Below are 24,688 nucleotides of genomic sequence, written 5' to 3'. Positions count from 1 at the left end.
GTTAAATGCTGCAGCCCACAACCAACTTCTTTAAAGTTTCTTTTCAGAGATAGCATATAGAGATGTGACGAGGATTTCCCACTAAGCACACATAGCTCCATCTAGAGTAATCTTTAACACTAGATTTAAAGCACACACATATATGCAACAATTATAACTGGAACCAAATATAGGAAAAATACATTAAATGATCATTCTGAATTCATTCCAAACTGTCTGATTCAATCAGACCTGATTAACCATGTGTTTGGATTTTCTGAGTGTCTTGAGATAAGAATAACTGAAGTGGTAGCTAAATCTATTGTATGCATGCATACTGCATATTACTGTATCACTAGTTATTGTTTATCTAAAGTTCTCTCCCCTCACACACACACAAGAAGTTTACAAACTGATTTAGAATAATTGGGTGTGACTGCAAAATAAACAGAAATCTAGTCACAGGAGAAGTCTCCAGGCAGAAAAGAACAGGGTCACTTCTGTAAATTTGTGGTGTCACTGAAAATACACAAAGATATATAGGATGGAAACCAGAAATGAAGTGAAATGCACTACAACTATAACATATCTGTGCATATATTGTACCAATACCACATAGATACAGTAGCTTCATATTTCTCTCTTTCCTTTTACCTCTCTGAGTTCAAGGTGCCACTGAATGTTGTTCTTTCACTGTAAAATTCCATTTGTCCTTCAGGGAGATTCTTCTCCTGCACATGCCAAGATTCTATTCAGCTAAGAGTCAGTTTCTCAGGCTTGTTAATGTTTCTGAGGATGGCAATAAAGGAATAATAATAAATACACCTCTACCTCGTTATAATGTGACCCGTTATAACACAAATTCAGATATAATGCGGTAAAGCAGTGTTCTGCGGGGGCAGGGCTGTGCACTCCAGTGGATCAAAGAAAGTTTGATATAAGGCGGTTTCACCTATAACGCGGTAAGATTTTTTGGCTCCCGAGGACAGTGTTATATCAAGGTATAGGTAAAACTGGAAACAAAAATATGGACCAAATTCTGCCACATAAACCTGCCACAAATGGACACATGTATGTACTACCACAGTGCACCCATCTTCTAGCCATCAGCTGACTCCCACACTCCGATTAGAACAGATTGTTCCTTCTAGAAGTATTAATAATCTACATAGGAGGCTGTGAATAGCAACAAGGTCAGGAGATGTCTTCACAATGGTACAGCCCTCAATGGGGTTTAGGGTGACCAGATATCCTGATTTTATAGGGACAGTCATGATATTTGGGGCTTTGTCTTATATAGGCACCTATTACCCCCAACCACTGTCCTGATTTTTCACACATGCTGTCTGGTCACCCTAATGGGGCTGCTCACAATGCAGAATGCTGAGCAGGTGTGCAAGGCTTCATAGGATCAAAACTTTGGGCAATAAGCGCTTCGGAGCAGAGATCTCCTCTTTGTGTTTGTTCTGCCAAGTACTTAACTGTACAGACATGCTTTTGGGCACTTCATAAATGTAAATAATTTATAATAATACATCAAAGAGTTAACACTGGTACTTACTTTTTATTTGGTTGTCACCTTCTTCCACTTAGGAACACAAATAGCTCCTTAATCCTCACAATATGTTTATGGAGCAAGTCACCATTATCCTACCTATTTTTCAGTCTTGTGTTCTGACTACTAGATCATGGACCAGCTTCTGGCCTCTGCTAAGGCTGTTCTGCATTAACCACTTTCTTGGGGATTTCTCTGATGTGGGAGAATCCCCAACAGATGTATGGCTCCCATGTCCTGCTCTGGAGGGGATGTGTTGGGGGCATGGCCGAAAAAGAAGCATAAACTTAGTGAACTGCAGCCTCTGGCTTGTTCCCAGATACTCTGTCCTGTGCACCTGGGACCAACTTTGTCCCTGCTCGCTCCAGGTCAGGCTTAACAAAAAGCTGGTTCACAGCAACCTATATAACATCCCCATTCCAAGTGCAGCATGCCCAGTCCAAAGGATTCTGCCCTTTTATGTCTCGTTGATTATTAGCAATTATTTTGCTCAACGATAGAGCAGCCCTATAGCTAATGATCCTCATTTTTACACAGACAAAATACCCTGTTGATTTTTAGGCAAAGTGCACGTGCCTCTTCATGAGATTATAAACCAATGTTCTAAATGATTGTTCTGAGGTTGCAGTTCAGCTCAGCATGTGCCATGGAGTGGTTATCTGCCCTACCACAGTGGAACATTATATCTTGTAATTTTTTATAGGGAGCAGTTGACAAGCCAGCAAAAATGGCATCACATTAATGAAATGTGGAATGACCATATTTAACTTGACATCAATGATTATATAAGAGTATGATGACCGTTCACTGGATCAGTCAATGGATGGTAACAACACTGAGGGAATGTTGTGTTTTGGTTGCAAATACTAATATGTAAGAAAGAAAAAATTATATTGGGGTGGGGGAACCTTATATACAGGTCTGGAATTTGCAAAACTCATTAACCAATTTTTGTTTTCACAGCCTGTGATAAGCCAACCAAAGAAGTGCCCTCCCTAATTCCAAATAATTAACCCTTTAATCCCAACACATCGCTTTAGCAGCATGTCATGAATATGACAGAGATCAAAGACTTGCAAGCTCTCATTGTCATGTGTAGCTTTTTGATTCGTAGGTGTGAGGATACGAGAGTTCTGAACCCTGGGCCTGTGGGCTGCTGCCATGGCCACAGCACCACCCAACAGCTCTTCTAGTGACTAGAGAATTGGAGCCCTAAGGCCTTATGCTCCACTAACGGTACCGCCCCCAGGGACTTGATTAGAGGAGCTCCAGAGCCCCTGACTATGCCAGGTACACAATTTAAACCAGAAGGAGACACAGGAAGTTGTCTGTGCAACAAGGTAGTTCCTGGCTTGCTGCTGCTACAGAACCTGCCTTCCAGTACCTGACTCTTGTTCTCGTCTGTGGTTCCTGCTTTGCTCTTGATTCCTGCCTCTGTTCTTTGGCTCTGACCCTTAGCTTGACTCCTGATTCTGATTCCAGCTCTAACTCTTGGCTTGGGTTAATGACTCCCGATCCCGACTCCTGCTCCAACCACTAGGTTTGACTGCCCAAGTCCCGATTGTAACAATAGGCCCCCACCCCTCTCCTCAGCTGGCCCTCTTGCTCTTCAACTGGCCCTGCAACTCCTTCCAATGTTTCTTCAAGCTAAAGCAGGGATTGGCAACCTTTGGAACGTGGCCCATCAGGGAAATCCACTGATGGGCCGGGACAATTTGTTTACCTGCAGGTTCAGCTGATCGCAGTTCCCACTGGCCACAGTTCGTCATCCCCGGCCAATGGGGGCTGCAGGAAATGGCACGGGCCAAGAGATGTGGTGGACGCTGCTTCCCGCGGCCCCCATTGGCCTGGAACGGCGAACCACCAGTGGATTTCCCTGACAGGCCACATGCCAAAGGTTGCCAATCCCTGGGCTAAAGGATGGTCTTTGCTATGTATTAATGATAGAGGAAACCACCCCTTTAGAAGCTATGCTGACACAGTAGTAATAGTTAGCACTTAATAACTTTAGATCTCAAAGCAAAGGTGAACACACAGAATGGTTTCCATTTTACAGATGGAGAAACTGAGGCACAGAGAACTGAAGTTAATTGCCTAATTCACACAGAAAGTCAGTGACAAAGCCAGAAATAAAACAGACGTCTTCTCTGTTCCCCTATGATTTTCACATGCTACCTCCCTCTAGTCCACGCCTGTATAAGGAAGCCCTCAGGCTAGTAGATGTCTGCTTCATTTTCAAGCCCTGAATCTACAATATTTCAGCAGTAAGTAAACTGGAACATTGCCCACTTTTGTTCCTCGTGAGTTTTCTAATCAATTATTTTTTATTAAATCTAAAATTTATATTTACCATATATGGAATCATATTGTCAGAGACGAAAATGCCTCACTGGGTGTTTGATCTTGTCCGCAGCAAGCACAGTTCTCCAATAGTCATGCATCATTAACATTAAAGTGATCCTACACTGATTCTTATCTAAATCACCCTTCAGCATCACAGACAGCATTCTCAATATTTCTTCTGAGAAAAGAGCATCCTCCTGTGGGTCTTCTATGCAGCCTGACAAGAGTATGCTTGGCATGAAATCCTGCCATTTGGATGTCAGACATGTATCCAGGACCTGGCAGAAAGAGCAGGAATTTCTAATCTCGTCATAGGGATTTAGTTATTTATGAGTGTAAAGTTCTAGCTGGGGAATCTATGCTACAGTTTATTCAGCTGCAGTGTGGGGGCTTTCCCTGAAGTAAAACAGAAAAATAAAACATGACAACACACAAATAAAATCGTATTCACTTTTAAACCATGACTTCTACTTTTGGAAGGAAAAGCATAATATTTAAAGGGATCCAGAAATATTAACAAGTAAAGATCTTGAAACTGAATTGCGTAAATATACTTTGAGCCAAACCCTGCATGCCTCACTCACTCAGGACCCCCCTTAACTATATTGTTAGTTCATGTCACCTACTTTTGTGGGCCAAATCCTGAGGACCTTACTCAGGGCCAGTTTCTCAGCTGCACTGAGTTTACACTCAGAACAGATGAGGCTAGCAGGCTGCTGGGGAGAAGGAAAGATGGCTCTAAACCACTCATTTGTTCCTTTGATCCTGGGCTAGCTGTGACTACTTTAAATTATACCAGGTGTGGCCATCTACAGATATCAGGAATAGTACCAGGAGCTTTGTCTGACTCTCAACAGCACTTCCCTCGCCCTCTAGACAGATGACACAGAGCTGGCTACACTACCCAATGATTCCCCTCGGCTGGAGGTATTCTTGGCCCCACCTTTAGGACAGAAATAGGTAAGCTTTGTGCAGATTCAGCAGTGCTGAAACTAGTACAAAGCAGGTGGAGTTGGGGCCAAGCACCTGGCCCTGAGTTTTTACTTTGAATTAGCTTAAAGCAAAGCTCTGGTCAACTTTGATAGGAGTTTTACCAGAATAGAGAGTGATAAAATAGTCACCAACGCCCTCAGGATTTGACCCTATGTAAGTGAACAGCTTTAGAAACTACTGTATTTTCATATGGGTTTTATTTTTATTTATTTTTGTTATTTTGCAGTTGTCTGGCTTTCATCTAGTCAGGGACAGTAATTTACTTCGGTCAGTAGAGCAGATGTATGAAACTGCAAAGTAATATTAGGCTATTCCTAGGACAGCCACTGCAAATTGATAGGAAATAAGAAATAATCATTGTAGGGAGCCTAATGTCCTACTTCTTGGTGCTTGATGTAAATCCTACCTACACTCTTAGTGCAATGTGCTAGGTGACACAGCTCTGTCCCCAGTGATCAGCAGCTCACATTATTAAAATAACACAAGCAATGTGACCATAATCAGTCTCTGTTTCAATGTTTTTTCTGATGTCAGAATAATTCAGATGCCCGGATGGCTGAAGCAGCTGTGCCAATAGATATGTGAGCACAGAAAAACACAGCCGTCTTCCAATTTCTGAAGGCCATTATATATGCTCTTGAGCAACTGATTTACCCATTTTTTTAAGTACAAAAGTGGTGACTAGTGATATTTACCTTCATACAAGTTACTTTTGTAGAGATCGGCTTCACATGAGCCCTAATGACCAAACATCGAGTCTAGTCACCCCCAACTCATGGAAAAACCCTATTTCACATCAAGGATCTCATTTGCAAACAGCATAGCCTCTGAAAACCTGGTAGAATTTACTGGTTCACACGTGGATTTTGTACCAGTATGACTATTTCAGTTAGGAGTGTGATTTTTTTCTACTGAAATTGTTATACTAGTAAAACTTTTAGTGTGGATGCAGCCATATCAGTGTAAAAGTGTTGTATATATACCAGTATTAACACATTTATACTGATATAACTACATCCACACTAGGAGGCTTGTACCATTTTAACTACAACTGTACAATTAAAGGGGTAAAACATTTGTGTGTAAACAAGGCCTCGGGTATGCAGTAATCAAATGAATATTAAGAAAGGATGTGAGACTCTGTCCCTTCTCAGTTTCCCTGACTGCAGGAATCTGGCCCAAATTTGTTACTCCCCCTACCAAGGATAATGCTCTATTTCCCCATATTTTATTTCAAGATAACCCTTAATATAAATGAGGGAAAGACTCACTGACTTCAAGACTCTGGCACTAGGTCTTATCCTTTTGGCCTGGCTCAAGACGACAAAAGTGAATAAGCGTCATTGTGAAGGGCTGTCCCTGTGACAGAAGAGCCAACCAGAAGAAAAAGGCGATTGTGATTCACATTTTTAGAACCTAACAGACTACAAAAACCTATAAGAAAGTAACACTAAACGATTAAGACCTAATTAGCAATGTAAACTTGGCCTGAGACTTTCTATATAATGACAGGAATCTCCAAGTAAAAGGTACTGCGTTCAATGCCCTTCTAAATCATTACAGCTTCCACAGAAACCATCAGCCACCTAAAAGCTCTTAGGCCATGTCTACATTACAAAGTGGTATAATGTATATGTCACCGTATAGCTGCTGACTCTAGCATGTCACTCGTACACATGCACTCTTGGGTGCTTGTATCAGCACTGTGTCTCCTCACGATGCATGGTTGCATCAGCATCAAATGCAGAGCACCACAGGTAGGTATCTCAGTGTGTCCTGTGCTGCCTTATGCAACATTATTGCAGAGCTTTGTGGGATGTCAATGGTTTGCCCAAGGATTTCTGTGAGCTAGGGGTAAAGTCCCCACCATGCCGATTTCTCCAGCCCATCATGCCGACCCCAGCCCATAATTTTGGCATTGTTTTTGTAAACTCGCATAGTCCTGTGTGCCTCTTCTCAATCTCTGCCTCTCTCTGGCAGAAGCACACACTCTACACCTTTCTCAACCTTTTTGATACCAGGGACTGGCTTGCTGCCTTCCTAAACTGCATCAGGGAGTTCTCAGGGACTGGAACCAGTCCACGGACCGGTCATTGAAAAACGCTGTCCCGCATAACTCAGGGCAATTCTCGGGAGCATTGCTAGTACAGGATGCACAGTTCTCATGTATGTGCAGAACTTGAATAAGGAGAAAAAATATCATAGAAATCTAGGACTGGAAAGAATCTTGATCGGTCACCTAGTCCAGTACCCTGCACTGAAACAGGACTTAGTATATAAGGATTAATTCCTGTACAAACTTACCTGAGCTTCCTTCCCCTTCAACTGTGGGGTCATGTGTTCACCTGGCTTGACTCTGGAGGATTTTATACAGTCTCCCACTGCATCAACCACACACACACACCTGCTTCCTCCTTGATGTTCACAACAGGGGTCTTCTTAATGGAAAGTTACTCACTTGGGGCTTATTTACTCACTTGAGGATATTGCATTCTTTTGCACACTCCGCACTCTCATTGAGGTTTTGGGTGTGCAAGCAATGCAGGTTTGGGCCCCCATTTTATGATTTTAGTAATGTATTCCTCAAATACAAAACAACATTGTCTGTATCATATCACTGATCTTTCAATAATCCAGCCTTCAACCTGGGCTCATTCTCAGATGGCAAAAAGTGTGTGATCATGGCATGAAACGAGTAATTTTCTGTCACCAGGGATAATCCTGCAGCCTTTATACAGGCAAAATTTCCAGACTGAGTTTATGGGAAAACATGGTCTTGGGACTAAAATTCAACACTGACTATCATTTCCAGTTCTGTTCCCACCTCTGCAACTGACTTCCGGCGTGGCCTTTAGGAAGTTACAGCTTTTCTGTACTTGCACTTCCCTGTCTGTAAAATGGAATAGATTATAGTTCTCTACCTCAACAGGAGCATTAGGAAGCTTCACTGCACCATTTATTGTGGCTTTGTCATAAGCTCTGTGTCCTTGGGTGCCTGCCCTGTAGCTGCCCCCAGCTAAACTACTGTGATGCTGCATCATTTCCGTTCTCTCTGACCCTCTTAAGAACTTTGAGCTGTCCAAAAGCATGTAAGACAAAATTCCCTTGCTGGGGTCCTACTTTATTAAACAGAAATAATCTTGAACAGCCCTTCTCCTTGGCACCCATAGTCTCAGGAAGCATCTCTGCCTTAGAAGAGTTTCTCTTTCTATGAGCACCTCCCTGCAACTGAGCCCTGATGGCCTTTTATCAGGCCTAGGTACTCGATATTCAATTATCTGCTTAGCTGGACTCCTTAAATTAGCTGATAACAGATAGTCTGGGCCCACACACCCCTTAAAGGGACCAGCAATCCTGTGACACTCTGAGTAAGGGTTAATACATAGGCCATCTCCATTCAGCATAATGCTTCCATATTGTACCTTTACTAGAGTTTGCTCCATTCTAGTCTTAAATGTCCCCTGCAAGAATATTCCACTCCTGAACACATCTCACCATCAAGAAGTTTGTCTTGATATTTGGTCTACATTTTCCTTTTCTTAATGTTATCTGATTATTTCTATCCATGCTTAGTACTGTCTGAAATAATTCTCTGCCCTCTATAATGTTGCCAAGCTTGAAAAATAGCAACCTGTCTATACCATTATTCAAAAAAGAGTGCGAGGGGAAATAGGGGAAGCAGCAACACATCACTGACCCCTTTATATGCCATCCTCCCTTAATAACAAATAATTAATTTCCGTTTTGATTATTTTTATTGTATAATGAAAATTATTTTAATTTAATAGGTCAGGGAGAAAGGATAGTGTTGTAACAAAAACATGAGATGTGGGCACAGACTGTGAAATAACCTACACTGGTGTAAATCATGAGTGACTTCATTAAAGTCAAAGGAGTCCACCAGTGTAAGCAACCCCATTTTGGCTACACTATGACTTGGCCTGCATCTTAACAAATGTTAACAGGACTTTTCAGGCATGTCAGACTAATTTCATTGAGCCAACATAGTGTATGTCTACACTACAGTGGCACAGCTACTGCGCTCCAGATGTGCCACTGTAGTGCTGTAGTGTAAATGCTTCCTGCAATGACAGAAGGAGTTTTTCCTATGCTGTAGTAAATCCACTTCTCCAAGGGACAGTAGCTAGGTCAATGGAAGAATTATTCCGTTGATCTAGCTGCATCGACAGTGGGGGTTAGGTCGATATAACCACGTTGCACAGGGTGCAAAATTGTTCATAGCCCTGAGGATGTAACTAGGGTGATGTAATTTTTAGGTGTAGGTCAGGCCAAAATTGAAAGCAGACTTTTTGCTCATCAAGGTAAGGCTTAAGTGAGATCAGGCTCTATTTTTGGGTCTGCCACAGACTTCCTGTGTTATTCTGAGCAAGTCACTTAACCACTGTAGGTGGGATTCACAAAGATATTTAGGCACCTAACTCCCAGGAGTTATATCCTGCCTCATTTCCCTCACTCTTCCCCATCCTGACCATGCAAGCCTTGCCTAATTGATGTTTGTAATGCAATTTGAGATCCTTGGGTTTAGTCACACTTTCAGATATGTGAGCATCATTCCCATTAACTTTGATAGGATTATGCCCATATATATCAGGGAACAGAGGGAGAAGTGCAAAGTACTAATTAGTATATTTGTATGAATATAGGACCTAATTATCTATCTCTCTGATGTACTATCCTATCATTTGTTAGTGCTCCACAGAGCTAAATTATATTTGCGGTTATACCAGTATGACTCGAGTAACTCATTCAAAGTCAATGTAACTGAAAACAGAATGTGCCTTTCTGTGCAGGTATTTAGAGCTTCCATGGTACTCACTTGTATCCTGCAGCAGAAGATTCAGATCCCTCATGTTTTAGCTACTACATCAATAGAAATTGCAGGTTCTCTGAACTGGTGCAAAACTGTCTTGTTAATTTGTGGAGTTTCCACTACAATATACAGGAAAGAGTGAGGTTAAAACATTTAGGGTCAAATCTTGACTACTCTAATTAGAAGAATTTAAAGGGGACCTTTAGATAATTTTTTTTAATTCATCTTTTTCTAAACTCCTTTAAGATTAGGCTTGGCAAAATTCAATGTTTTATATAATTTTGATGGATAATATCTGTTATAAACATTTTTCAATTTTTACCTATTTAAATTTTCATGGTCACACAAAACCAATTTAAATTTTCACAATTGTAGGAAATTATGGGCAGAGTCAGACAATAATTTAACGACAGTAGATGCTGAGACTGAAAAAGTTAAAGCTTTATAACTGCTACAACACAAACTGTCAACATCACATGTTAAAATATGCAAAGTAAATATCCCACATCAAACTCTAATAAGATCACAAGCAGTATTTTTTTTTTTTTTACTTTCCCTATCTTTTCCATTTCAATTATTATCAATGGAACTATTTTTTATCAGTTTGTGTACATATGGTAAAGTCAAGATTTACTGTTAAAACATTACAATCTAATCCTTCCAAGCCTATTTGTAATGCATAAAGAGGCTCTGAAAGGTGTTTTGTTCTTAAGATTACACAGATACTTGTTTTTTCCTTACAAATAGAAGGAATATCAATTTTGATCGCTCCTAGTTTTGCTGGAGGCCGTGCTGGATGTTCTCAGAGGAGAAATATCACTTGTGCTCATCACTGAAAGCTGTTAAACAAAACATAAAGGGCCAGATTCTGCTACTCCTACTTACATCTTTCACCAAGCATTGTGCCATCTGAGTCAATGCAACTATTCATGGAGTAAGATACTATTCAACATGAGTAAGAATTTGAACCAAGGAGTGTTAAGGAGTTTGACTAAAGAACTTTCCATCCCTCTTAATTGCTCAGCCATTCACTCTCCTGATTCTTGTGATGCCCTCATTTCACTAGTTCTCCAGCAATCAGTCTTGCAGGCTAAACAAGATTTTCTGCTGTAAAAATATTGCTACAAAATAAACTTTTCAGGCTTTCTTTACACATAATAAAGAAGAACAATTCCCCCTTCTCCCTTCTTAGAAGTCACCTTTAAGAATTTAATCCATATGGTTTAGTTCAGGAGTTAAACTGACTTTCAATTAGATTTTTTAATAATATTTATGCTATTAACTTTAATGAAAGTAATCACATGTATGAAGTGTATCGGTGTTTGAAGGATCAAGCCTATAGTAACTACACTTTAGTACCCTCTCTTGTCAAGAGATAGCAAGCCATTTTAATAAAATACATATTTTTAAAAAGGCATACTTTACCCATTCAAAATCATTTTTACTCCCAAACTAACACCAATAACAAGTTGTAAGTGGGACTGGTTACATGCGTAAAGTTAAGACAGAGCATAAATGTTTGCAAAAATCAAGGCTATACTACCTTTTCCTCTTTCTCTCACTATTACATGCAGTATGAACATGCCCAACAAAACATAATACTGACTAAATATGGGGGGGGGGAATTAAACATCCATCCAATGAGGCTTCCTGCATATACCTTACCAAAAAACCCTCCCCACACATAAACCACCACTTCCCACATTTTGCAACCTAGTTTCAGTGATGCTGAGCTGTACATTCAATCCAGTTTTACGCAGGTAATGTACATGTCTGGTGTGTTATTGCTGTGCTTTTAGAAGCATAACATTAGCTCTGCGCACACATACTAGTGTCTGCATTAATGGGGACGCATCAGTTGGGAAATAGTACCCCCTTTGCTTCTTCTCTTCAGTGGGAAAGACAGGATCGGCTTCTCCTTCTCTTCTCTAGGGGTGGTTAGATAGTAATCAACCCACTGAGGATTGGGTCATGTGAGGCCACTCCTATTTCTTTCCTTCACTGTGGGACGGGGGCTATTCTGGCATTTCACCAGAGGGGAATGAGGGGTTGGGTTCATCCAAAGGGGGAGTGCAAGAGCACCAGGAATCTTGTCTTTACTGGCAATTTTTGGGAAATCGCCAACTGTTGTGCTAACACCAGCAGAGCTGCACCATGCTACTTCTACAGTGGGAGATTTAAATAAACTCTGATATAGAGGAAGCCATGAAGGAACACATAGGAAAACTGGGTGTACCATGAATGGAGGGAGATGTTTGAGCATAGGTGTCAGAGTGTCTTTATTACCCTTTCCCACCACCACCCCCTGCTAAAATTACCCACAGTTGCCATCACTTGGACAGCTGCACCAGTGGGAGCAATGGTGGGACTACCAGCTCACACCAGTGCCTTGTCTACACTAGCGGGTCTACTATTGATATCACCGGTGGAGCTGAACTGGCAGTAGCAATGCTTGGAACTTTAGAGGGAAAAGATCTTTTCTAAACAAGGCTACAGAAGAGGAAGCATGTATGGGTGGGAGATGACTGTGTGACTCAACAGGGATGAGGACACTGGGGTTGGGTGTCTCATGTAGCAGGCATGGGGGAAATGAACACAAATGGATGTGAACTTAAGGGGCGGAGTGGAAGTCTCCACTGTGAGGCGTGCACAAACTGAGCAACGCAAGATTAGGAAGCCACTGTAGACCAATTATGAGTCTATTGTCTCAGTGGGGTAAAGAGCGACTAGCACCTTCCTACCAAATATCCCCTAGTTCAGTTCATAACTCCTCTTGTTTGCAACTTATCCGAGTTGTATCAATAGCAATATCGGTGTAGTGAGATAGCTCTCATAAATAGGGATCATCAAAGACAAACTGGTTGGAAACTCAAAGGAGCATCTCTCTCCAGAAAGCAAGAGAGGAGAGCCGGGAAATCAAATAACAAAGGGGAGACTTCATTTGCTTTACCTGAAAATATTTCCTAGTGCCATGGCTTTTAGCTCCACTGTGGTTTGTGACAGTACAGAGGAGCTGAGCAAATTGATTTACAAATATTGCATTACAAAACACGATGCCATTGGCAAAATAAAGGATCAAATCACTATTATATGCAGTGTAGTTGTAGCCCTGTGGCTCCCAGGATAAGTAGTTGGTCCAATAAGAGACATTACCTCACCCACCTTGTCTCTCTGATCGCATTTAGTCAGTCAGCTCTGGTGAAGCCATGAGGAGTAACCCAGCCTGAGCTGAAGTTTTCTCTTGGTTGCTCTGCAGCCCTGAGCCAGCCCAGCGGCGAGGCAGCCCCGCAGGCCGCCAGCTCTCCGGGTGCTCGTCCCGCCCGCTTCCCCCAGGCCCGCAGGACCCGTTACTCAATGAACCAAGGGCCCTCCTCAGGCGCTGGAAATGGGGCGCTTCGGAGCGAGGCCATCACACCCGCTACCCCTGCCAGGACACGAGCCCTAGCGCCAGGCGTGCCCCGGGCTCCTCGCACCTGCGAGCGGCGGGGGGGAGCCCGGCCAGCGCATGGCGCGCACACAGCAAACAGCCCCTGCAGGGCGCGGCGCCTCCCAGGGGGTGGGTTAGAGCTGCCAGCACGTGGGGCGCCCTGCGGCCGGCGCAGCTCCCCGCGGGGAAGCGGGGCCCAGAGCCACGCTTTACCCCCGTGTCCCTGCCCCCACCCCGCCGGGGCAGAGCTCGGCGCGGGGCCCGTTGCGCCGCAGGGTGGGGTGCGGGGCTACCGCCCGCTCTGCTCAGCGCCAGCAGCTGCCGAGGCCTGCGTGGCAAGCGGCGCAGAGCGCGCCCGGCGGGAGCCTGGCCAGGAGCTGGAGTGCAGGGCTGGCTGCAGGCTGCTAAGCCGCTGCGCCCCGGCTCAATCAGGCCCGTGGGCCTGTCCGGCCTAACCAAGGCCGCCAGCCTTAGACGCGCCCTCCTGGCTGAGCCGAATCTACAAAGCGCTCCCCAGGCGCCAGGCCGCAGCGAGGGGAGCATCCCCCCCCAAAGCCCCTCATCTGCCCAGCTCCAGGGGCGGGGGCCCGTGCCCTATTTACATACACTGTATTAGGGAGTGTCCCGGCCCTGGACTCTGGCAGCGGACAGCTCCTTCGCCTGCCAGCTTGAGGCCAAGCACCAGCGAGCTGCTCTGAAAATGGCCGTGCGCTCTTCTGGGGGCTTGCTCGCCCTCCCCTGACTTCCAGAGCAGCCCCCCCTAGACACCGCAGGCGGGCATTTAACACCGTACCCATTTCAAAACTGATACCAGCGCCGCAGGCTGACGCATTAATCACCCTAGTTGATATATGAGGACGTGGGGAGTTTTGCAGACAAGCTTAGTTACCAAACGATTGCTGGGCGCCCCTGGTAAAGAGCCATCAGCTTCGACAACGAATGGTACCGCTATAGGACGACAGTAACCATTACTGAAAGAAACCCACCAAACCGTACTCGAAGTTACGGTGCATTTAGACAGTTTCAACGGTTCACAGGTGGAGTCTTCCGTCGCCCGTATTTAAAAAATAAAAAAAGGTTTGATTTCTTTTTTAATCGTGTCTCGCGGCTGCTGATAAATTTAAACGTCACATCACACGCTGACATTAATTAATCGGTTACAAATTAGTACCATTTACAACACCGTATCTTCCACTCTTTCCAAACTAGTCAAACCCTGATAAATAAATAACTGCAAACGCCCCTTTTTCTAGATTAAGGAAAAATATGTCACCACCATCGGATTAAAGTATCTGTAAGTAGCACAAAGGTAAATAAAGGGGCCGGCGTATACCTGTGCAACACCTCCGCAACTTATTTTATTTACAAGCAATCATCTCGGGGTAATGTACACTATATACAGATCTCTTTTCCCTCCAACAAGGCAGAGTGTGTGCAAGTAGCATCCTTTTGTGCAAGTCCCACAGTCCACGACAAGGGTCCATTTGCAAGGTATCAACTATCGGAGTCCAAATCACTTTTCCCTTCTTCTTGCCTCTTTTCTGGGGACGTTTTGGAAGCTTTATTCCATTTCTGTGCGTTTTCTGACTCCTCGGAAGAGGATCTCTTTTGCCTTCTCCATTTTGCCCGGCGGTTCTTGAACCAAACCTGTCATTGCAATAAATCAAATCATTATAGTAGTAACAAACAACAACATTTTGTTCAGACAGGCACCCTTTTCAGCCCGAACGCGTGACACCAGTTCTGCGTGACATGCACATCTTTTGACTCGATTTGCTTTGGTTCGGTATAAATGGAAAAGCAGAGCAATTACAATCGGTTACGTAAATTTCAAGTCTAAGGTTTGCCGCGTTTAAAGAGGGGTGATCGCTTACCGAAATTTGCTAATTATCTGAGTGATCGGTTTATTTATCCGAGTGCAGACGGGTACGTGTAAGAGCTACACTTTTTGCTCCTCTTGTAAACCTGTTGCATGCTCTTCCATCAGCTTGCCTTGGATAACGCGCGGCGATGGCTGCAGCTAGACTAGGAACTGAGACTCAGTTAACTTTTAAATATAAAGGGGAAAATACCTCCACTTTTTCCTCTCTTAAATGCACCCTCCTGGCCAGCTGTTCCCGGGTGCCCACATCTGGGTATTTAGTTTCCTGGAAGAGGTTTTCCAAAGCTTCCAGCTGCTCGTCAGTGAAGATAGTTCGGTGTCGTCTTTTCCTCCTGCAGTGCAGCTGGTTCAGTAACTGCAGCTCAGTCCGGGACAAGGTGCCCACGTTCATATACGGCAACATCTGGTGGGGCACAGGCGACATCAGGACTGACCCAGTACCCTCGTAGCCTAGAGAGAAGACGACCACACTATTTGCATTGGACGGAGAGATCAAGAGCAGATCACTCCGTTAAAAACTTGTGCCCCCTTCCCTCTGACACCGACACAACCCGAGATCCCCCTCTGAGCCCGAAACAAAGAACCCCGGTGCCAAACGATCCGAAATTAGAATGGGGCTGAGTGAGACGCGTCCTGTAGACATAATACAGGGCAGGGAATTGCCAGGGTGACGGTACTTCGCTGGGATTCCTAGTCATTTCGGAGGGGCAGAGACCCAAACGCTATTTACAGATGGCTCATCAAGCACACAAATAGCCAGGCACCCGCCTCGCGAACAATCTCAAACCCCCTCCCCCCCCGGTAAAGCGCCCCGGGCTCGCCCAGCTGGGTGAGAACGAACGGGCACCTGGGCTCGCCTACCTGTTGCAGGGACGCACGAACACTGCTGCGCGCCCAGAGGCTGCATGGCCCCGCAGCACGAAGGACCCACGGGGGACGCCTGCACATGCAGCTGCCCGTAGTAGTAGTTGTTGTAGGCAATCCTAGATCCACTGACCGCGGGCAGATTGGAAGCGGGGGCCACCGCCCGGGAGTAAAATCCGCTGTAATCGGTGCCGTAGAGGGAGTCCCCATGCAGGTTGGAGAACACCACGGGCGCGGCGCCCTGGTGCAGCAGGACCGACTCCTTACAGCGGGGTCTGGCGGCCAGGATGTTGTCGATGGTGAACATACCAGCAGGCATTACCCGAACTCTGCAGGGGCGGGCAGGGAGGGACGAAACCGAAACTTTTCCGAGACTTTCAAGGGGATCAGAGCGAAAGAAATTGATCTTTTCCCGAAGGCAGCGCGTGTGTGTGTGCGCGCGCGCTCGCAGGAGACTGCTCTGTAACTCCCCCCCCCCTCCACTCTCGCCTGTTTACTGATCTCAACCAGAGGGCTGCATGGAGTATAATCCATCTGAACTTCTTCCCTTTTTTATACCCAGGCGACGTCATCCTGGATTGAGTTCCTGGTAATAGGCAGATGACAAACAAAACCAGATTTGACTTTATTTTGGGGATGGGGGAGGGACGAGGTGGAGCTGGGAGAGGGGTACACAAAGGAGTGAAAGGCGCCTGAGCTGTGTATTGAGAATTAATTAAATTAACTTAATCCTTTCCATTAGTGGGACTTTTTTTTTCTTTTTCTTTTTTTGTGAAAAGGCCCCAGATTTAGGCTGGATCTCTCCGCTGCACCGGCTAATTGCCCAGGTTAATCTGATTAATACCATTGTGGAGAAGTGGTTAGCAGCTCCTAGCCCTGTCTATTATGCACCTACTCTCCTCGTGTTGGTTCACATTATTAGGTGTGATTTCCTCTGTCTGCGGCTCAGAGTCATTATTTATGCTTGGATTTGGTTAGGAAACACTTACAAAAAATCTTTAAAAAGAATTAGACTGCGACGGAGTTGCGCCATAATTTGTGCATGGGTGTTTCTGGGATAGGGTTTGGGTCTTGGCTCCTTTGACTCAGAGTAAAAGGGATGCGTAGTGTGCCTTGTTTTCTAAAAGCACAACGCCTTACACAGAATAAATTAACTTTTAAAAAAATTACTACGATTATTTCTTTGGACAATTGTTCTAAACATTTTTTAAAAAATCAAGCAAGACAGCTATTAATGGCTTTAACGGTGCAGAAACGGAACATTTTAGTAATAATAATCTGTCATCTAAAACACATTGAGTGGTAGGGATTCAGAGTTGCTTTTCATTCATTAAGATGCACTTTTCCTTTTCAAGAAAGAATCATTTATTTTCTATCCTAGAAAACACAGTCTATGGAGCAGCGATTGTACAGTACTGAATTCTTCATGCCCATTACATGTAAAGGGCGCGATTTAATTCCCTTAAACTGTTTATTAAAGACGTTTGTCTCTCCTGGTAGCTGGCTCTTGTGATTTGCAGAATAGTTGGTCTGTCACGACTGTCACTAGGAATCCACAGGAGGTAAACTGAATAAGATTAGACTATTTGCCCCATCAACCCTCTACCAAAGAAGGTAGGAAATTGTAAGCATGAAATGAAAACAAGCCATTAGGATCTGTTTACGAGGAACAAATTATTTTTACTCAACAAAGAGTGTACTCATTAATGTTAGGTGAAGCCTACTTGTATCCCTTCCCTTCAGTATTCAACCATTTCAAATTGGATATGAAAGTGATCTAGACCAGGAGGCTATTAATATCAGCAAAGAGCTTGCATGTTTGGGTTGTTTTGTTTGTTTTTTTGGGGGGAGGGGAAGATCTAGTATTCACTTTTTATTAATAAATCACAATATTAGTTAGAATGTTTCTTTCATTCAGCCTCTGCTTACTTTGCAGATCACTAATTTTTTCTGGTGTTTAAAAAACAAAACACGCACAATTGCAACCAAAATATTTGACCAGAGTCCTGGAGATATGAATTCTTACACACGGCGTTTAGATGTGACGTTCATGCAGATTTCCAAATGTAATGCAAAGTGAAACTATTGCAGAGAGGTAAAACCCGTAATTCCCTTGGACTACATTGGCCTTTCCAGTCATGTTACAAATAGAACAGCATGCTGCAGAATTTCGCTATCTCAATACTTGTTCACGTATTCGTCCTTGGTGCTTCTACTGAACTGCTTAACGCTCCTTAAATCGCAATCTGAAACTCCAGTTTACATGCAGTGCGCTCTGCTGAAATGCAGAGTATCATTCCGTCTCATTCATAGATCTTCTAGGAGTCGAAGGACAGAGAAACGGAGCAATAGTGGGATTGCTATGAAACCGATAAACAGAAGATTGAGCCGTCTAGTCTTGAATACAACGAGAGAGAGAGAGCGACCTACCTATCTACCCGTTTACATTAACAAAATACCACATTGCAGTGTCCAGTATCTTGGGTTTTCTTAAATAGGAGAGTCCTGCATGTTTTTATGACCTCTTGGCTGATGTTTTGTGTAATAAAGGGGGTTACCACTTGGTCCCAGGTGGTATTTATACCAGAGCAAGTGACTGAGGCTGGTGAACTTCACCTTGGTGTTGTGCGTAATCTAAAGGCAATATTTGTACATTAGAAGGGCTGGGGTACATTCCTAAGGCAGAATCAGAAGAGTTTTGCTAGCCTTTTCCTGATCTGGCCAGTCAAACTGTAAGCAGAGCCACAGAATGAACTAGCCTTAGCCGCTGTCAATTTAATTAAATAATTAGCTATAAAATATTCATTTTTTCGCAGTTTAAAGGATTTCCTGCTCACCGTTATGTTAGTATGAAAAAGCCTGTAGTCGTTCATTTTAAAGGCAGAATTAAGTTATGGTGGATACATTTTGATCTGCTCGAATAATTATTTCAATTATTTATAGGTTTATTTCCTCAAGGTAAAATTTTGCATCATAGGACAAGTGTGTTACGTTAAGTCACACAAAGTAGCCGTAATAAGATGGTAGAACCATATTTTTCTCGTTATGATCGCCCTGCTTTTAAAGTATGGGTAAGATTTATAATACTCTGCTGAATCACAATCTAATAGCACTCATTCTGTTCCTTTCTACAGACATAGTACAACATTTTAACAGAGAGCTTCCTTATAGTTTCCAGTGGTTTGTGGTGTTTTTTTTAATTTCTGGTTAATTTTTTCCAAATAACCAGAAAGCTTTGTATTAACGTTGTAGATGCATTTTAGTGAACTTTAAGCAGAATCTTATGTCGCGCGCGCGCGCGCACGCACACACACACTTACTAAAACCTGATTTAAGAGTTTCTCGTTTCGCATCCACTTTGCACTAACTTACAAATGTAATAATGCGTTAAACAAACAATCTGCTGTCCCATATTGTCAGGGTGAAATTGGAATAACAAATGAAACGCAAGCAAATTGTGTTGCATAGTGTTGCTAAGCGATTGTTTGTTACTATAGCATAGTCACAGCGTGGGTTGAAAGATACATCTAAAGAGGAGTACAGTAACGGGCAGACCAAGCTGTTAGATATGAAATAATGTAAACACTACATTGATTTTCAATATTATTACCCAAACACGATTTCATACAAAGCAATCACCGTGCATAAGTCTATGAAAATATGCTTGTTGAGAAGTCAGTCATTTTTATAATAGTCCTCATTTTAAATATATTAAATAACAGATCAGTGGATTCAAAATACATCGATTTTTGTGAGTTCAGTATATCAACTCGCTTTTTTGATTACAGCAATACGAGCAATTTATTAGAAGCTCTGTCGCTAATAAATTGCTTCTGTGATTTAAATAGAAATGACAAAAGTTTTTCTGCCATGAAATTTCTCTCAGGAGTGGTAAATCGAGATTCACCACCACCATCTACACGCACCCCTTCTCTCCCCACTGAATGAATTCAAAATGGTCTCCGAAACTTTTCTCATTTACACTTTATAAGGATGCCAAGCCCTGTGCACTATAAGATTATTTCTCAATTGTAAACATGTAATTATGGACCAGAGGAGGATTTTATATGTATTTGATGTATTCTTTTAGAAATAGGCTCATCCTTAAATTCTAGAATTGTAAGGGCCGCATAAGGGTCACCTGTCACCTAATTAAAAAAAGAATAATATGTATTATAACCAAAGCCCTGTGACTGTTTGACTCTAGCATTGGGGCATGGAATAAAATTATTCTTTTTAAGAAACAACCCATTTTACTGTATTTCAGCGTTAGTAGCATACAATAGGTATTTTATTCTCCAGGCTACTTCAAACGCATTCCAGAATTATACGGCACTAGGACGTTGTTGTGAAGAGCAATACATCTTCCCTCCAACTTTTGGCGAACAGGTCTTAGGAGGGTTAGGAAGAGGGAAGATCCTAATAAGGTTCACGGGACAAGTTGTGGTCGCAGACACACTGGTGTAAATCCGGAGTGACTTCACTGATTTCAATATTCACTCCGGATGTACACTGGTCTAGCTGAGCAGAGGTTTGACCCAGGAGATGTGTATCAGAGAGACTGGAATACACAGCCTCCTGAGGATGCAGTGTAAAATGATGCCAGCTCAATTAGAGAGAAAAAAAATATCCCTCTGAGTTGATTTTATTCTAGGCTGACCAGACAGCAAGTGTGAAAAATCGGGTCAGAGGGTGCGGGGTAATAGGAGCCTATATAAGAAAAAGCCCCAAATATCAGGACTGTCCCTATAAAATTGGGACATCTGGTCACCCTATTTTATTCATTCAACCTGATTTGTTTTAAACTCTGAACACAGTAAAAGGAGACCACCACCAGAGTTCCAAACATTTAATAAAATGTAAAACTTTGTAGCTAACATTGGTGTGATGACATACACACACAAATATATACCATTATTGCAATGATTTGAACTAGCTGAGGGGGTGGGGGGCTGGTTCTCCTGCAGGGTGGAGAGGTAGAGGAGCGGATGGGAGAGAAAACAAACACATGATTTATAATGAGCTAAAACTTTTAAAATAAAATAAAGCACCTTGTAGTTCAGTTTAAAAAATAACTGAGTTTGCAAATATTACCATTACCCTTAGTCAAACATCAGCTTTCCCAAAGTTTGTTTCAAAATGATTGCATCATTACTTAAAAAAAAACCCACATAATGCACAATTATGATAATTTGTTCCCAGAATAAACTTACTTTGGACTGATTAGGAAAGTCAGTCATTTGAAAACTAGGCAAAGCTGCTAAGGCTGTTCCTAAAACTTCCCTCTAACAATATCAGCTTCTAAAGTTTTCATTCATATAAACCTTATTAATGAAGATCTTTTATTTAAATGTCAAGGGGATTTGAAATTTAGAGTAAATTATGAACTTGCATGTCTTGCCAAGTCATGGGTCAAATGCGTTTGTGAAAAACTGCTAAAAGAGCATATGGTTTCGAATTTTTCTACAATGACTAGTGTTTAAATAAATTGCTTGTACTGCTTAACTTCATGTATAATTTTGACAGAAATTGGCCTATAGCCTTTTGATATGTAAACATTTCAGGCTTTTATGCGGTATAAAAAGACACTTGCTTTTTGGGATCAGCTAAAGCAGTCACCCTGTAATTCAGAAAACTGGCACCTAACATTACATTCTTGCTACATTTCAACTTTCAAGTGGCAGCATAAAGAAAAAAGAGAGGATGTTTCAAAAGCAATGTCCATTTGGAATTAAAAACTGTAAATGAGGTGAGAATGTGCCACTTACTATCTGATTGAAATGGATAAACCATAGCATTAAAGTCCATTCCCTGTCTTCTTTTTTAAAAAAAAAAACAGACAAATCAGTGAAGGGACACTTAAGTATAGCACAAGACTGACTTGCATGTCAAATTTCTGTCTTACAACAAAAATCAATCAGTGTAAAGCACAAATAGGTGTTGAAAAATCTCAGTATCACTTCAGAATATATTTCCATAAAATGTTTCAATGATACAGGCCATCCTGATGCAAACTAAAATGGGCTTTTGTGTGTGGAATGTTACATACAACTCCTCATATAAATGTGATACAAAGGCCTTTAAATTATTTTTATTACAAACACAACTTACCTGAAACTGCACTAGGCTGCATTTTCACTGTGCACTAGGCCATACCCTAAGCTTCTTCTGCAGTTTTTACACAGCAAATCTCCCACTGAGTTCAGCAAGAGTTTTTAAAAACCTGAGTAAATGCTTCAGGATCTGGTGAATAGAAAATAGTGGGTGACTCAGTTCTAAGTCTCTTTAAACTAAAATGATTTTGTGTGTGTATAAATCCACCAAGCTACTGAATAAATCCATTTATTACTAATATATCTGTCTCACATAAATAAACCTCCTAATGTTGATTGGATGGATAAGTCTAACCCAGTGCTAGACAGAACAGGACCTGGATAGTTGCCTGGTGCCAGACAGCTCAATATGTTTATTTCCTGTGTGCTTTAGCTGGGGCTAAGCTGAAGTTGGAAAAGGGTTTAAATGAACTATGTAATTTCAATCTGTTACTGTAGTAAAATTCATATTTATTGTATATGTCAGGTTGTCATATACAGACTTCTCAAGATACACTGCCCCTTTTGTTAGCTTGTGAAGGTCATTTTTTTCAGAAGTAGTCAACGTAGACATATACCTTGTATACAATTCAGATGCTATAGCAATTTAGAAGCCCTTAATATGGATACAGTCTATGTGATGAAATCTAATTAAGGAAATAGAGTCCCTCAAAGGTGTCTATAAATGGGAACAGAGGCAAGAGAAGGTGTTTTATGCAGGTTTCATATGCATTTTAACACACTTCATTGTAGTTAGTAAATGGAGAAGAAAAACTTTTGTATTTTGTATATTAAGAAAAAAAATTTTCTCCAGTTTCACATTACGTGTAAACCCTGCAGATAATTTTAAATGGGAATTTTTTCTAATTATATATCTATTTCAAGGAGACTGGTGGGAAAACAATTAGAGTCCAATCCTGTACTCAGGAAGTCAATGGGAGCAGGCCCTTAATTTGTAATTTCTCTTTTCACCAAATATTAATATTGTCGTTTGAGAGAACACTTTTTACAGGCCTAAAGAGCTGTGTTTATTATGAGAGATTATGGGCAAATGGTTTAAGAACAGTCAGAGTATGTCTACACTGAACACTAAGCCCAGGCTCCAAATCAGGTTTGAACCCAAGCCTCCCGTCTGTCCACATACAAATCAGTCTGACTTGAGTGAGCAAGGTATCAGGACCCCAGTCCTATGACCCTGCTGTGGGGTGAGTCAGAGCCTGAGTCCCACTGTGACTTGGGTCCAAGTCCTGTCATTGCGCAGCCAGATGCAGGTTCAGCAGCAGACATGAATCAGAAGGTCTGCATAGTGCAGTATGGACATGGTAGCATGGCTGAGACATCCGGGTCAAGCAGTTGTAAACGCAGGTTTACAATGCAGTGTGGACATTCAAACATGGGATTGGACACACCAAATCCACAAGCCCACATTCAATAGACCCGACCTTAGTGTGCAGTGTAGACATACTCTCAGAAGTATAGTGAGATGATCCGGATTCTGTTGCCTCTTCTACCATGGACTCTGTGTGACATTGGGCAGGTCATTTGGCATATGTCTACTCTGCAATTAAACGCCCGCAATTAGCCTGCATCAGTTAAGTCAGGCTCGTGAGGCTTAGCTTGTAGGACTGTAAAATTGCAGTGTAGGCATTCAGGTGTAGGATGGAGCCCAAGTCCAAATGTCTACCCCACAATTTTATATGCATGCAGCCTGAGTCCTGCAAGCCCAAGTCAGCTGACACAGACCAGCTGTGTGTATTTAATTGCAGCGGAGACATACCCTAAGCCTCCCATCTACATTATGAAAATCTACCATGCTAAAGGAATTGGTTATAACACAGTAGTGCCTGGTAAGACTAAAACATAAGTCTGTATTTTAGCCAGGCCTGACCCATGCTTTAAGAATGTTCCCAGATTGCACTACAGCCCAAGACCACTTGCAAACTGAACCGGATTATAACTGGATCCCACAACATAGTCGATTGTCATAGTGTTGATAAAGCTTTAATCCTCCCTGTACTTTGGTTTTACGCTCCGTAAAAGGGGGTAATACTAATTCCTTATGCCAGGCATGTGTTGTGAGTCTGAGACCTTGTCTATGCTTAAAAGGATTTGCCAGTATAGCTATACCAGAAGAGCTCGACTGGTAAAGCCCCCTAGTGAAGATGCAGCTTATATTGGCAAAAGAGTTCTTTTGCTGGTACAGCTTATGCTAGCTTCCCCCAGTAGAACAAACTATATCAGCAAAAGGACTTTTTGTCAAAATAATTATATATGCACTACAGCTTTTGTTGGCATAGCTATGTTGATTGGAGAGTGTGATTTGACACAGATATGCTGGTAAAACTTTCTAGTGTAGACCAGCCCTACGCTATACCAGTATAAGGCACCTTTATACTAGTACAGGGGTGGCCTAACTTACTGACCCTCCAAGCTGCATATGATAATCTTCAGAAGTTCAAGAGCTGCAAGACATGCACAACTTGCCCCACGGGGTGGTGCCTGCCGGGGCACAGGGCTTCTGCCTGAGACCCCGCTCCTCACAGGGCAGATGCTCCTAGCCCCAGCACTCCACCGCAGAGCAGAAGCCCTGAGCTCTCCCCCCCAGTCTGATAGGTGGAGAAAGGTGCGGGGGCGTGTGGGGTTCCGCGAGCCACACTTCAACTGTAAAAGAGCCACAAGCAGCTCACAAGCTACAGTTTGGCCACGCCTCAACACTACATTG

At 42.6% G+C, this 24,688-nt stretch overlaps 1 protein-coding gene and 1 long non-coding RNA gene across 3 annotated transcripts in view; both read right to left on the bottom strand.

The window, feature by feature from the left end:
- The window catches only part of LOC120403011, a 40,117-nt gene extending 27,071 nt beyond the window's left edge, over nt 1–13,046 (bottom strand). Inside the window, exons 1-3 of one of the 2 annotated variants that reach the window (XR_005597415.1) lie at nt 12,864–13,046; nt 9,708–9,820; nt 634–768 (exon numbers count right to left, since the gene is read on the bottom strand). This is a non-coding gene — a long non-coding RNA (uncharacterized LOC120403011). The remainder of the gene's footprint in view (nt 1–633; nt 769–9,707; nt 9,821–12,863) is intronic. The other variant, XR_005597416.1, reaches the window with a different exon arrangement.
- A 704-nt stretch (nt 13,047–13,750) lies between these two features.
- Nucleotides 13,751–16,385, bottom strand: GSC (goosecoid homeobox). The gene is made up of 3 exons (XM_039533659.1): nt 15,872–16,385; nt 15,201–15,460; nt 13,751–14,775 (listed from the first exon to the last, which is right to left on the bottom strand). The coding sequence occupies exons 1-3, from the start codon at nt 16,191–16,193 to the stop codon at nt 14,623–14,625; spliced, it is 735 nt and encodes a 244-aa protein (XP_039389593.1). The 5' UTR covers nt 16,194–16,385; the 3' UTR covers nt 13,751–14,622.
- Nucleotides 16,386–24,688: the final 8,303 nt, after the last annotated feature.

This window comes from Mauremys reevesii, linkage group 4 (assembly GCF_016161935.1).
Source record: "Mauremys reevesii isolate NIE-2019 linkage group 4, ASM1616193v1, whole genome shotgun sequence".
In the NCBI taxonomy this organism is placed as follows: domain Eukaryota; kingdom Metazoa; phylum Chordata; order Testudines; family Geoemydidae; genus Mauremys; species Mauremys reevesii.
The sequence above is the reverse complement of the archived record's forward strand: the minus strand, read 5'-3'. Positions and strand labels throughout refer to the sequence as shown.

What these genes read in the sequence shown, in the direction of transcription:
- GSC (XM_039533659.1), bottom strand. Translation starts at nt 16,193, where the DNA reads ATGCCTGCTGGTATGTTCACCATCGACAACATCCTGGCCGCCAGACCC. An exon ending in TTCGTGCGTCCCTGCAACAG is followed by an intron (nt 15,461 to 15,871) that starts GTAGGCGAGCCC and finishes TCTTCTCTCTAG; the next exon opens with GCTACGAGGGTACTGGGTCA. An exon ending in TAAGAGAGGAAAAAGTGGAG is followed by an intron (nt 14,776 to 15,200) that starts GTATTTTCCCCT and finishes TTGCAATGACAG; the next exon opens with GTTTGGTTCAAGAACCGCCG.